At 36.0% G+C, this 14,551-nt stretch overlaps 1 protein-coding gene across 8 annotated transcripts in view; it reads right to left on the reverse strand.

The window, feature by feature from the left end:
* Window positions 1–1,295: 1,295 nt before the first annotated feature.
* The window catches only part of LOC131439578 (uncharacterized), a 68,151-nt gene continuing 54,895 nt past the window's right edge, over window positions 1,296–14,551 (reverse strand). For 7 of the 8 annotated variants that reach the window (XM_058610753.1, XM_058610756.1, XM_058610755.1 and 4 more), the window contains 6 exons: window positions 7,325–7,512; window positions 6,415–6,715; window positions 6,076–6,340; window positions 2,176–2,328; window positions 1,989–2,079; window positions 1,296–1,798 (listed from right to left, as the gene is read on the reverse strand). In XM_058610753.1, coding sequence (XP_058466736.1) covers window positions 2,052–2,079; window positions 2,176–2,328; window positions 6,076–6,340; window positions 6,415–6,715; window positions 7,325–7,512 — 935 coding nt within the window. In that variant the 3' untranslated portion in view covers window positions 1,296–1,798; window positions 1,989–2,051. The remainder of the gene's footprint in view (window positions 1,799–1,988; window positions 2,080–2,175; window positions 2,329–6,075; window positions 6,341–6,414; window positions 6,716–7,324; window positions 7,513–14,551) is intronic. The other variant, XM_058610760.1, reaches the window with a different exon arrangement.

The raw sequence follows: 14,551 nt of genomic DNA on the forward strand, positions 1-14,551 counted from the left end.
TGCCATCAAAGAGAGACGGATATCATCGCAACAACAAAAACTCGGCATGGCTCATTTAACACCAATGCGAGAGAGAATTTCTCTCGATGCCATTTCTGAGAAACAAAGGTTAGCACGCTGCTTTAGGGATCCTCTCTGAAGCAACAAACGGTCGCTTATTCTCGTTTCGCGATTCGATTCTATACAGGCAGTTGATAATTACGATAGAATCATTTTACTATTGCCGCTTATTCTAACTATGTGCATATAACCTTTGTAGAAGTTGTGTCTATGAAAATGTTTGTGAATGCTCCACACAAGGGTTTTGAAATATTGCAACCTAGTATGAGAATCATCAAGTTGAATCATCGACTCGATTTTCTGCGATAATTGTCAACTTTCGATTCTCTTTTGGGAAATTCCACACAGCAACACAGTGAAATACTCAGAGTATGAAGTGGAGCAAAGAAATGTAGCAAAATTCTCTCACGGTTCATGCATTGAGAGACTCGAGTTCTTGTAGCATCTTCTACCGGATTGAAAATGTTGTATACAATATAGATAGTAATATAGCAGCTTCTGTCAAAATTTCCGCAATCACCAACACTGCCTACAATTGATCAATTTTGACATTCATCGTCGAAGTCTTCGTTCTCATCCATTTATACGAATTCCCAATACTAGAACCAATTACGGATATAATGAACCCTTTTCCAGTATGTGCCGTTTATTCAATAGCTGCTCACAGGAATTTGATTTTCATCTCTCTCGTAATGCGATACAACGATTATTCCATGATTCTTTATTTTTGCAGTTATAACACTAATGTTAATTCTTTTCGCTCGACCACCCCTTCGTCACTCCGCCATCTCCATTGAAAACTAATAAATTCGTTCGTTGTAACTAATCCTATTGTATCTCCTCTTCTTCGCTCTTCTTCGTTCTTCTCATATCTCTTCGAATACTAATTAGATCAATATGTCGGTTCTAACCACGTTCGCTCGCCCTTTTTTATCCGTCTTCCACCATCTTTTTCGATCACTAATAATATCTACATGCCGAACCTAAACCCCGTTTCGTTCGCCAACTCGCATTCTCCACTCCCTCCTTCTACCTCCCCTTTTGAAGCATCGTTTAACCGCTTTTTCCTGCTCCAAATAAATAAATAAATAAATAAATAAATAAATTTGTCCAGATTTTGTCACGATCAAGCCTCCGTTTCTTAAGTCTTTTCATATAAACGAAAATTTCTTTTGTTCTAGTTGAATAATTAATTTAACGTGTATTTTTTTATTAACAATAAGTGTTCGATTTTTATTCGGAACAATAAGTTATATTTGCATTTTAGTGGACCAGAATAACCTGCTTTCTAGTGTTAGAATTAAATTTAAGTATAATAGAAGAGCAGAACTACATAAGTATAACGTTTTAAGATTTACGCATTCGAGCGCAATATCATTTTGCATACTCAACAATTAGGATTGTTCTCACAACCTACTATAGCTACCAGTTATAACCTTATTAAACTCTGAAATAAATCAATGAACTCAACTGATGATTGAAAGTGTTCAGTTCGATTTCATTTTTTTCCACTTTCTTTGCTGTAGCTTCGCCAGATTAAGTTTCCAACCACATGAATCGTTGTATATTAGGTAAAAATTTGATGGTCAATAGTATATCAAAAAATCCACTGGTAAATAAGTCGGGATTTCTGTATCTCGTGCCGAATATTCCTCTTCATGTCTGTTAATTAGTGTTCCCTTAAATGCTCATTTGAATCCGATCTGCTCTGTTCACTTACATAAACGGCCACTGTAACCTAAAAATACAGAATTTAGTTGAAATGAAAGGAAGTATACATCGCAATAATTATTAGGAACACTTGGAATCCTGAGTTAGATACTTGTTCTTATAAGGCAAATTAATTTTTTTAATTATTTAAATGTTTCATGCAAAACATAAGCGATCGGACGACGTTACGATAGAAACACGCACACTCAGAAACTTACTTGGGTAAATGAGATTTCATCAACAAAGCACTAGAGAATTAATTCTACTTAGAAATCATCTCATTATTCTTTCAATAGGGGCATTGACGATCTTTGGGGATTAAATTAAAAATAAAATTCCGGACGAAATTTGAACAAAGGAAACCGTTATCGGAAATGTCGTACATCATTAACAAGGAAAACTTACAGTTGCACTGAAAGAATTTTCGGATTCGGACAGGCCTGTGGAGTTCGTACGTGGCACGGTTTATGACACTGGATAAGGCAATCACGGCATTCGTAACCTTGTTTACCGGGACGGCGCGTGATGCTGCGATTGCATACGTGACAGAGAACAGATCTGGAAATATAAGCAAAGGCACATTGTTGAAGAACCATTAGTCACCCAAAGAAACTCTATGGGCTGCATAAATAGAACGTAACAATCTTGAGTTCTGGAAGTAAATGCGTGAAAAAGTAAAGCCTTAGTATTATATTCCTTTTGTGGAATTTGGCCTTCCGTTCCAACACACTTGGCAGCCGATTCATAGCGTGCAGAATCATTGTATGGCAGGGGCTACAGATCTACTAACACTAAGAATCCTTCCAGATCAGAACTCGAACATACGTCAACTGGCTTGTAAGACTTTACTACCGAAACTCAAGCTTGCAATGATTTATTCATACAGTTTATTATTTGGAAAGTCGTAACAAGAAGAGGTTATTCGTAGTAACCTGTGTGAATAAAGTTAGTTAAAGGCGAACATTAGAAATAGTCTTAATTGCAATTGACAGTATCTCTGTTAACATTCCCGCCCGATTTTTAACTAGCTACTAGAATTAAAAAGTTTTCCCTCTAACTCTGTGCGAAGTGACAATCATTCTTCGCTTCGGCGTAACTTTAACAAAGGCATTGCAAATTTTCAACACTAATTTATGCGTAGTTTTTATTATTGCAATTACATTTCAATCCAATAACTGTAGGCCGAGTAATCAATCAAATTATGAGGCTTCTGGTCAAATGAGATCACTATTATCACCGTAACCATACGAGTGGATATAAAATATGAATATGGAAAAGCTTATAATAAACGTAGCAACTGGAAGTTTTGACGTGAATACGTTTTGCTTTACTATGGGGCGTCTTTCCCACAAATAACGGAAAAGTGAAGATTTCTAAGATGTTTAGTATGAACGAACATTAAGGTGAAACTCGGTGCCAAAAAAAGGCTCGCAATGTTTCAATCGCATGAATTGAACGAATCATCGCACAAAGCGTATTGTGCAAAAGTGACACATAGAAATGCGGAATATTATCAGTGATTGAGTGCAGTGGGCTTACGACACGTTTTGTTCGTTAGTAAAACAGACACTAACTATGTGTGGTTATAAATTCATACATCCCAGCACTTCAATTAGCTTGATGAGTGGATGTTAAAAATAACTTCGGTTTGTCGAAGTTCTTTGAAAGGTACACCATATGGTAACTAAACATTACCATTTTCATTACTACAAAATTGATGGTATTTTAGTATGACGAATAAATGTCAAAAGGTAATGTTTTGAGCAATTTTCAAATTCAAGATGGCGTCTTTCTGGATTTCCTTGCAGGATTTGGGAATTGATGTTTTGAGGTATTACAAAAAAGGTGATTTCCGATTTTTTGCTGTTTTAAAAAAATCCATATTAGGTTTGACCCAAGTATTAATATAAGCTATTTCGTCGCATCAAGAATACTAATGACACCGCACATATATATTGCTTGGAATCGTTGTATAGCACATTAGTTCGCTCAACCCTTGAGTACGCTGTCGTTGTTTGGGCACCGTATTATCAAACTGATAAGTTGCGAATTGCAGCTGTTCACTTTAGCCTATTTCTTATACTTTCGTTTACTGTTATCATATTTGATATTATTATAATATTTTATTATTTAGCCCCAGATTTAACCTGCATTTGTCGTTCGCCAGAGTTGGTGTCGCGCTTTATAAAGGCACAGCTTCAGTTTCAGCGAGTCAATGTTATTCGTATTCACGTCAATCCGGTCATGTCTCTAGCATTACCCACCGGGATTTTATTTCCCAAGTAGCATGTTAAGTTGCTGTCCTGTATTTTTCTACCGATTATGCAATTCATCAAGTTAGTTTATATGACCATTCTGGTAACTGTTGTGTTATGGAAAAAGCGCAAGTTTTCTGTGTTGTGCAACATACTTTCAAGTTCATCCGTTATTACGAATATTTATTGACAATGATTGTGCTACTGATATAGAAATGCATGCCTCGATCCCATCACAAAGGCAGTAATAAAATCAGCAAAAAAACTATTGTGAAACTCGTAAGAACTACTACATAATGTGAACAAGAAATGGAATGACGTTTACAAAAACATGCAAACTTAATTTCGAATGAATAAGTTTCACATTTGATTTTCAAAACAACTGCTCTTAACACAAACATGGATCTTGTAAAATAATCTGCACATGAAAAATGATAATCTTACATTTTGTAGAATTGATCTTTTGTGTTTTTGTAGTTGAAAAGTCGACAACGAACTGCATTTTTATGGTGAAACATGTATTCGTACGGCCGAAATTTTCAACCCCCCTTTGAATTAAAGTGTTTTACTGATTGTGCACCAATTACTGTGAAAATAACAGTCTAGTATTTTTAATGAGAATCATCGGAATGGTGTTTAAAACACATGAATTCAAACATTCATAAAATTTTCAGACGATTTTGATCAAACTAATGTGTAATTAAACTTGAAAAATCTCGAAATGAATTTTGCTTGAATATTTTCCAATATGGCATCGATGCTAACAGTGAGTTGAATAGAAAATGGTTCACCTAACGTAATGACATATATTATCTAAATAACAGGAAACATTAACATGTTAATATTTCGAAAAGAAATGCTCCACGTTTTGTTTTTTTATCAGTCTCAATCTTCTAGTTGAATTAAACAACAATACAGTATAGTCATTCATCTTAGCGGACCCGACTTTTGTGATACGCACTGTAGGTATTATTTTGGTAAGTCCGTGTGCTGGAGTTGCAAAAACAAGTTGCACAAGCGGTAATATATAACTATGGGAGTAACTATGATGACATTAACTTTTTGTTCAATATCTTTGAAAAGTGATGTCAGGTCTGCTTATTTTTTTCGCGAGAAGAAAACCGAATACAATCTATGTGATTGATTTTTGTTTTCATTGCGTATGTAATGCTGTATTCCTGCAACTTTTAATAATAATAATGTCATATCTGCAAGTTTTGCGTTCAATTCAAACAGATAAATCTTGCACAACTTTTTTGCAAGTTTTGTATTTTATATTGTTATTTTTTCTAAAGCTAAAGAAAACTGAGCTAAAAATTCATGAGGCAGCCCAAACTATGCGGACTCAGCAGAAACATATTTTTTACAGCAAGGTTATCACTTCGGCTAATCATTTTTGCCTTGCGAAGAGCATCAATCATTTCACTAATTTTTCGTCCACAAGAGATTTAAAGCAATTTCGACGCATATTGTGTCCGCTACAATTATGACAGCCGTTTGGAAAGTTTTTGATAAGTTGCACAATTGTTATAGTTACACCCGTTTTACATGACGATGTGAAATTTTTTGTAGAGCTTCTAGTGAAACATTAACAAGTTGGTGATTTACTGCACAATTGTTTTAGATGTACTTAAAGTTGTTCTACAGAGATTTTTTCGGTAGTATTATGAAACTTAACAGTAATAAGTTGCACAACCAATTTTAAAATATTTAAAAACCTTTCTGAACATATCTAGCATAAATAACATTTCAAAATCAATTGTAAAACATCTTGAAAGTTCTATAAGTTACATTTGCTACTTGGGTTGGGAGATCTATAATAGGACTGAAACTGGAACAATCGTATCCTCCTCTTTATTTATTCGAACAGCTTTACTGTGCCGTACTATTTTGGTCTATATTTGAAACACGAGTAGACCGCTGCTGGGGCTGCCAGTTTTGCTTATTATATTTTCCTGATTCAAATTTCAAAACTAACCTAAACTATGCATCTAGAACTAGAACAATCCTGAATATGCATTAACTTTTCTGATTCCATGTAGGTACTCACCCTCTAATATGTTTCGCTACGAAGGTGTGATCGTTGTACACGTGGAGCTTGATTCCCTTGCGCTTCCACGTTTTCTGTCGGAGTGCGACTTCGATCGGGACCAGGTAGTGGCGTAAGATGTTATTTTCTAGCGTTTCTAACAGCAGCGTTGACTCTTCGTGTAGATAAGTTCGGCCACTTGAATTTGACAATCCGGATAAGGCTGACGACTCCGAAATCGACGACTTCCGTGAAAGATTCTTGATGTTTGGAAATATGTTTGACCCTATGTGAGAATAGAGAATAATCAAGTTAAAGTCAAAAACCACCAATCAACTATTGTTCCAAACGGTTTCTTACGCTGATCCATCGAGGAACCGCGACTAAGGGTCGACGATGCACTATGAATTTGACCCGGATGCGTGGGACTGTACTGCGGATTGTCCACCGATTTAGCCTTCCTCGAAAGCGTAAGCTTGTTTTTTAGGGTACCGAATATCGTCCGCTTGGTAACATTCTCCGGGGCGCCGGTACTTAAACTGCTGCTGTAGGTTTGCGAGACAGAGGAGAGCGCCGGCGAAACCGGGATGGAATCGGAGTATGTCTTAGTGCCATTCAAACCAGAATCGGATAGCGATGGGGGCTTGAGGAAGGAGTTGTTCTGGAGATGAAAGAAAGAAGAGCGGGGAAAGGGTTCGGTATTAGCACACTTGATGCGAGGAAATCATGCGGTGATTCACATGGTTTCAAGTAGGATTCTATTAATAATGTATCAAGCGTTAAATCGCTTGTTGGTTTTGTAATCTGTTTTGCATTTTCTATGACGAATGAGAGTTGGGTTTCGTCTGAGCTATACGGAAAATCAATCCGTCACAATACCGAATAAAGGTCTGTTCATACTTTTGCGGTCCGGTTCGGTGCAGTGCACGAACACCAATATTCTTCCGAACGTTTTATATGTGTATTCACACTTATCCGGCTCAGTACCGATACGAAACAGTGCCTAACAAGTGAGAATACACCCATTGGCATTTTTGAAAGAATATTGTCGTCCGGCACTAAACCGGATCGGAAAGGTATGAAAAGTTCTTAATCCTATGCACTTCACGTTCAGAACGTGTTCGGTCAGTCGCAGAAATGTGAATTTAATCAAAGCTAATTAGCAATTAGTGTATCGTGTACTGAACTATTGTAGGTATTGCAGTTGTTGGATTTAGTCATGGGAAATTGCTTATTTACAGTAAGCTCTAAGCTGAATATAGGTACTCACCAATCGGTTAGTGTTGGCCGCCTGGAAACGTTGGTTGCGATCGCTAAAGCTGACCTTATCGGCAAGACTGACAGATTTTTTCGCTGGTGAGGTAGGTGCTGACACTAATAGATTACCGGTAGTCGGCAGCGTATTCGCGTGGATATTGGTGGTGGCCGGAGCGCTTGTGGATAGGAGACTTTTACCATCTATGAATTAGAAAACGTATGATTCATGAGATTTAATTTTTTTACGAACACAAAGAAATGTTAAAAAGTCAATCAAATTTTTCTGTTAAAAGCAACTGTTTTTATTCGAAAGATGTTTTCATTCGGGATTGATTGATATGACTCATTATTTAATGTCATATGGCATTACAGATCATTCGATGAATATCATCGGTTAAGCCATCGCTGAACAAATGATGTCAGTTCCACTATTTCAGGTACTTCTGGAACCGGGAACCGGTATAGTTGAAGTTGGTTCATATGGCTATCAACTAACATGACCTACGAATTGGAGTAGGTTTTAGTCAAATTTTGAAAAATTTTCATGCGGCGGTTTGAAATTATGAACATTTATCATCCTATAGTTCCAGAACCGAAACTTCCAGGAGTTTCGAAGGGGACCATAAGACCGTTAATTTAAATCTAAGTTCGTGAAAATTGATTAAGCCGTATCCGAGATATCGAAATTAGTTCCATTCTGGTGTTTTTGACCACAATTTTCCGGTGACCGGGTGAATTAATATAGCTTACAAATTGAGTCAAATTCAGAATTATTTTTAGCGTTTTTTGCATCGTCGTTCTACACGATGGATTATAATTTTGAGTACTTATCAATCTGTATTTCCGAAACCTGAGGTCGCAAAACTGTGAGTTGAGTTGAATTTAAAAGATTTTTGTCGTGAATACGACTTACTTTACTATGGGGTGCCTTTTTAAAATTTACCCTCTGAGAGAGTGATAAGTTTTTGATCGTGAATATCTCTTGTTGTATGTAATGAATGAACATAATTTTTGCTACATGCCATCGGAAATATGGTCACAATTTTATGATAAAATATTCAGTTGTATGACATAATCTCAAATAATTCAAAATTAAGCTTTTCTGAAATGTTTGGTATAAACGAGTATCAAAGAGGATAATTCATGGGCGCGTTTGACTTTCTCGTATTTTGAAAGCTCATAGCTCAGTGATCTGTAAAAGGATTTATATAATCTAACTACCAAAAGAATCGAAATTTTTCAACTTAAGCGTGTAAAGAAAAAGCATTGAAGTATTTCAATAGTACACTATTGAAAAACCTGTCTCATTTGACCCATGTCAACACCAGCCAATCAGAACGCGTTCTGAGGAAGAGAACAAAATATCTGCTGCTGTACAACAAATCGTTCGAGAAAATGTTCCGAACAGTGTTTAATATCGTAGTGAGTTCCACAATTTGGTCCTTCTGAAAGGCAGGAATTAATCCCGTACAGCATCCGGATATTTTCTTTCAATGAAATGCAAATATCGAAATTAAAATTCTGTATGCGGCTATTTTTGTAGCCGTTAGGACCGCCCATTAGTCAAAAAGTTACAAACGAAATCACGATAAAAGAAACCTCCTAACAAAAATTGGATCAGTTTGGATTCTATCACCACTGCGAGCAGATGTATTTTTGTCGTTTTTCATTGAAAACACTCGTGGAGTGTTTTGCTCGATTCGTGCATTTTTCGTGCATTTTTGCACCCGTTTTCTTTTCAGAGCAGCAAGCGTGCAAACCAAACTTTACAAAACCGTTTCATTGATCAACTGTCAGGGCAAAACACTGGCACCGAGCGAGTGGAATCAATGAAAAACGACATTTGTATCGTTTGCAAAGCTAGTTTCGCTTTCGGCAAGAGCGCTTACGTCACAGCTGCCAGTCATTTGCATTGGTGAAAAAACAACGGTGGAGAGCATTACACAAAATCAGCCGTTCTAATGGCTCTAAAAGTTTTCTAAAGAACTATTAGGATTTATTGCTCGCAAATCGAAGGAAATGTTTGATTTGATTTGTGCACTTTTCACTTTGTGAAATTCACAGTAATCGAGATCAAGTGAAGCCTTCTTTGTTTTTGCGAAAAATGTGGAAAAGGAGAATGCTTTCATAATTCATACAATTGATCAACTAGTTGATATTCGGAAGTGTTAAGGAACATGTCAGTTGTTTTCGTATTCACGACATCCAGTTATGTCTCTGACATTACCCACCCGCCTTTTTTTTACATTTTTCGCATCGTCACTCTGAACAACGGTTTGAGAGTTTAAGCAGTCATCACCCTATAATTCCGGATTGGAAGTCGGATCCGGATACTATTAGGCTATTTTGTGTGGGACCATCATACCTAGGACAATCTGCGCATTGCAATAGTTTTCAACACAGTGTCGAAGAGATTTTTCGTTCTTTGAATCGCCTTTTTAATAACCTTTTTGGTCGTTCGCCGGGGGTTTGATTCGCTACTTTGAATAACGGTTTCAAATTTTCAACATTCTTCACTTTAGAACTCCAGAACCGGGAGTCGGATCTGGATAAAATCTGAAATATGTTCAAATAACTGTAAAATCTTTTATATGAATCCAAGTTTGTGCAAATCAGCCTACTCGTCATTAAGCAGTCGAAGTGAATTTCTTTTTAAATGTTTTGAGTACTACTTCCGATACTTCCGAGTCAGGAAACTGAGAACCGGTATAACTAAGATGAAATTATATCAAAGACTAACAGGCATGACACTATGAGTAAATTCTTATAAAAATAAATTTTCGTGGGACACTAACTCCACCTATATTGAACTGCGCGAATTATTTACTATCGGTACACCCCTTGTGTTATGTGAACGTTTTTTACTAGTTGGTTCTCCCCCGTTTGTCAACACAGATTAGCTGATTTCATTAGGCTTTGTATAATAATTGAAAATGAATTGTCGCAATTAATTATGGGATTACGTTGTTAATATATTTAATTTTTTAGCGATGTTTGAGGGCAAAACTTTATTTTTCCTAAAGTTGTTTAGTAAAATGATTTTTTAGGTACGTGAAACAGATTATTGGTTTGTGCTTTTTACATAGGTGAAATATTTATTCTTTTTAGTTAGTTTTTCGTTCGGACTGTTTAAAAAGTTCATTATCATGACCGACGTAAAATGAACTTGTAGCCATCTAGGCTATTGTTGCTTGTATTAGTAATTGTCATCCGAAATTATGTGGCAGCAGGACAGAGGCAAGTAAATATCGTAACAAAACATGGTTTTGATTTTGTATTGCGTTAGAGGATGAGAAGTAAGTACAATTCTCTATTTGATTTTGACAATGTTTATTTAATCTGTATCCTGCATAAAATCCGCATGGGCGTATACAAGTCAGTACATTACAGACATTTGTATGACTGGCAACTCTGTTCGTAAATAAAAAAATGAACGCAGTCTAAATGACAGACTGGATGTTTTCGATGACAAATGCGAGTACTGTCCCAACTGAAGGAATATTCGAAATGACCGTGAAAATGATTGAAGAATCCAATTTGAGTGTCCTGTCTGTTAGTCTGTGATTATATGGTCATCTGCTAGCAAGATCTACAAAATAAAGACATTTTGTGATCAATTTCAAGGAAATTACTATTCTTTTCAAGACTCTTTCTAAAAAACCACATGAAATTGCAATTTTTACACTAATCGCATTGTAATTCCGGAAATTTTATTCAAATTCAAATTTGTGGAAATCGGTTTTGCCATCTTCGAGAAAAGTGAGTGCACAAAATTGTTACATACACTAACACACATAAACGCGCACACACACAAAAGTTCAAAAGTTACTTTGCATAGTGATTGTATAGCCTTTACATATGAGAAAGGCAAAACGTGACAATGTTACACTGCCAAAATTAGAAACTTACATTAAGACTCAAAACTCGAAATATCTCTGGTAATCTGGTAAACTATATCAACAGTTTGACTTTTTTCTGTCGTCATTTAGAAGTGCTTATGGCTCCCCCTGCGTGTCAACGGTCGGCTCGATTTGAGTTGAGCTCGACCCACTTAATATTTTGGCGTACTGCTAAATTTCTTCAGCGTTCGATTCGACAGCCGATTGTTTGGAAAGCTCTTCTTTTTCGATAGTAAAAGTTTTAGTGCAATTTAAAGACTTGAAAAAGACTTGTTACATATTTATCGAAGGTAACATAATAATTTAGTTTTGAACACACCGTATAACGATGCGTTTTTAGTCTCAGATTGGCAAAATGACATCCGAATAAAACTAAGAAATAAAAACTGAGAAAAAGTTACCGCACCTAGCTCCCGAGAACAGCTGAACATGTTCGGTTCTTCTGTTCAATTAGGCTGTTTCTTCGTGTGTTTCCCATGAAGGACAAAACCGATTTCCCCGGATAGAAGTTAAATCCAACACTACTGTTCGGTAGAATCGAAGTTAGTGTCGTAGTGTAGTGTTGCTGTCAGATTGCAAACGTCACCTGAAGCATCAAGACGCACGTGCGACCAAGTTCCATTTGAGCCTGTCAGAGTGAATGCGATGCGCTAACACTCTGACATCGCCCTTAGAGCAAATTTAGCAGCTAAAAATTCTATTTGGAAGATCTATAATAGAGCAGAAACTGGAACAAATGTATCCCCAGCAAGCCGTTCTAGTTTTATTTATTCGAGTTCTTCTGTCAAATTTAAAACTGGTCTACGATACCGTTCTATTTTTTGTATATTTGAAACACGAGTAAAACACTGCTGGGGCTGCCATTTTTCCTTGTTTTAAATTTCAGATTTAAATTTTGTAACTGACATAAATTACGCATCTAGAACTAGAACACTACTGAATATGCCCTTCTAATCATAAACTGTTTCGAAAGGCATCGAGGGCAATCAGAGAAAACACAGGACTCTTGAATAACGGCATGCTTTTAAAATACAATTCCAACAAAAGCCCCATGCAAAAGATCTGTCTGCGCAAAGGCTATCGTTTCTATCGTTTTGGTGTAACATTTATCTCAGGCATTATTATCCCTATGCAAAAGTGCATGAGATTACAGTTCGAGAAGATTTCTAACAGATATAATTTTGTTTTCATTGATGAGTGAAGTTTTAATCCACCGAGTGGTGTAATGATGCCTTTCTCACATTATTCATTATCTCCCATATATTACAGCAAGATTCATCAAAATACTACACATTACCGGTATAATGAAATATGAACTACAAACTGAAACAGTTTTAAGCCTAATTTAAAATAATCGCCAAACATTCTGCAGCTTTGTATAAACGGGATAAATGGCGGGTCCAGTATAACCAAAATCAGTTCGTATGGCCATGAACTGACATGACCTACAAATTAGAACAGTTCATCGGTTCAGCAATCTTCAAGAAAAATGACCGACGTTAGTAACTTTGTTTGGAACCAAAAGACCTTTCATTTAAATCTAAGTTTGTAAAAATCGGTTTAGTTATCTCCGAGAAAATTGAGTGACGATATTTGTCACACACACATACACACACAGATTTTGGTTCAGTTCGTCGAGCTGAATCGAATGGTATATGACATTCGGCCCTCTAGGTCTCGTTTCACAATACGGTTTTCACAGTGATATATATAGGAAGGGCAAAAACTCAAGTTCAAGCGACTTTAAATTTGAATTCTACAAGGAAAAGTTATAGAAAAAAAACCTGCTTTCTACAATTTATCGAAGTATACAAAGGTACTTCAAAGTTTTGGCCATATTAGTTAAGATGGTACATTCTAGAGTTCTGTTCACTTTGTGACAAATCCTCAAGCTCCGGAGATACAACTTGCGGGTTCATTATTTGTTAGTAGATTTCAAAGCAATGTACGATTCAGTGAAACGAAACGAATTGTGGCAAATCAAGCTTGAACAAGGTTTTACGACGAAACTCCTTCTGATTGTGTGTTATCGAGTACGACTGCAGAACGACGGCCCGAAATCAAAGAAATTTACAAATCGTTCGGATATGTTCAGGAGATGGGATATGTATCTTTGAAGTACGTAGTTTGTTAAAAAAGTATCGAGGTTTTTTGAATTTTCAGTGACTACATATGTTCGATTTTTGATCTTGTGGTGGCGTTATGTTAGAACTCCCAACCCTTAAATATGTTGACAATTTCGGCCATTTCGAATATCCAGTCAGTTTTTGATGGCTATTGCGCGTTTTAGTTTGTCTTCGATTTTCGTATATCCTAAAAAATGGATTGGATGACAGCTTACATTGGGATGATTGAGGTGCTACGTCATAGCCAAAAACCCATGATTCGTCATCAGTTATGACTCTCTAGAGCAATTTTGGGTCGTCACGGACAGAATCTAACAGCTCCAATTTTGGTACGAACTTCGCGGCGGCCCACAGTGGTTCGAATCAATATAAACGTGGACATTAATCAGTAACTGCCAAACCGTTATTTTAATGCATAGGAAATTATTTACAAATATATACCGCGTAATTTGATTTTATCTCTAATTGTTCATGGCCTACTTTGACAAAAAAAATTTCTTCTGCAAAGTTTTCGAACTATTGAAAATAATTTACTTTGTCAAAAGTCTAGGTCGCACCGTTTCAGATATACAAAGCGTTTTTTATGGCAACCCCCTTAAAATCAGTTTTTTATTCATAACTCGTTTCAAGTTATTTCGTTATGCATACTTTGTTTGGAATAATCGAAGAAAATAAAAAATCTCATATTTTTGTTGAAGGTAGTGCATAGGTTTGTTGTTTACTGGCAAAGTTATACATTTTACCTTTTTTTAATCTATAATAAAACCTTACTCCGCAGCGAAATATGCAACTTTATGCAGCTGATTTATAGGAAAAGATATGCTCAATACTATAAATAAAAATTTAAGTGGATCTCGATGGAACGTTTTTTTAGGCCTTTTCAAAGTTAGTTTTAGTTATTGAATTATGACAACCCCCTTAAAACTAGTTTTCTAATCATAACTTGTTCCAAGTTATTTTTTTAACATACTTTGTTTGGAATAATTGTAGAAAATATAAAATCCCTTAATTTTGTAGAAGGTAATGCATAGGTTTATTCTTTTCTGGAAAAGTTATACATCATTTTACCTATTTTTACCTAGGAAACCTTGTACTGAAGCGAAATATACAAGTTAATGCAGCAAACTTTTACAATACTTATAGAGAAATATATTCCTAATCCAATTTATTTTCCAATGAGAATATCCTGAATACTATTCGTGTGACTCATTTTCA

This window comes from Malaya genurostris, chromosome 3 (genome assembly GCF_030247185.1).
Source record: "Malaya genurostris strain Urasoe2022 chromosome 3, Malgen_1.1, whole genome shotgun sequence".
In the NCBI taxonomy this organism is placed as follows: Eukaryota; Metazoa; Arthropoda; class Insecta; order Diptera; family Culicidae; genus Malaya; species Malaya genurostris.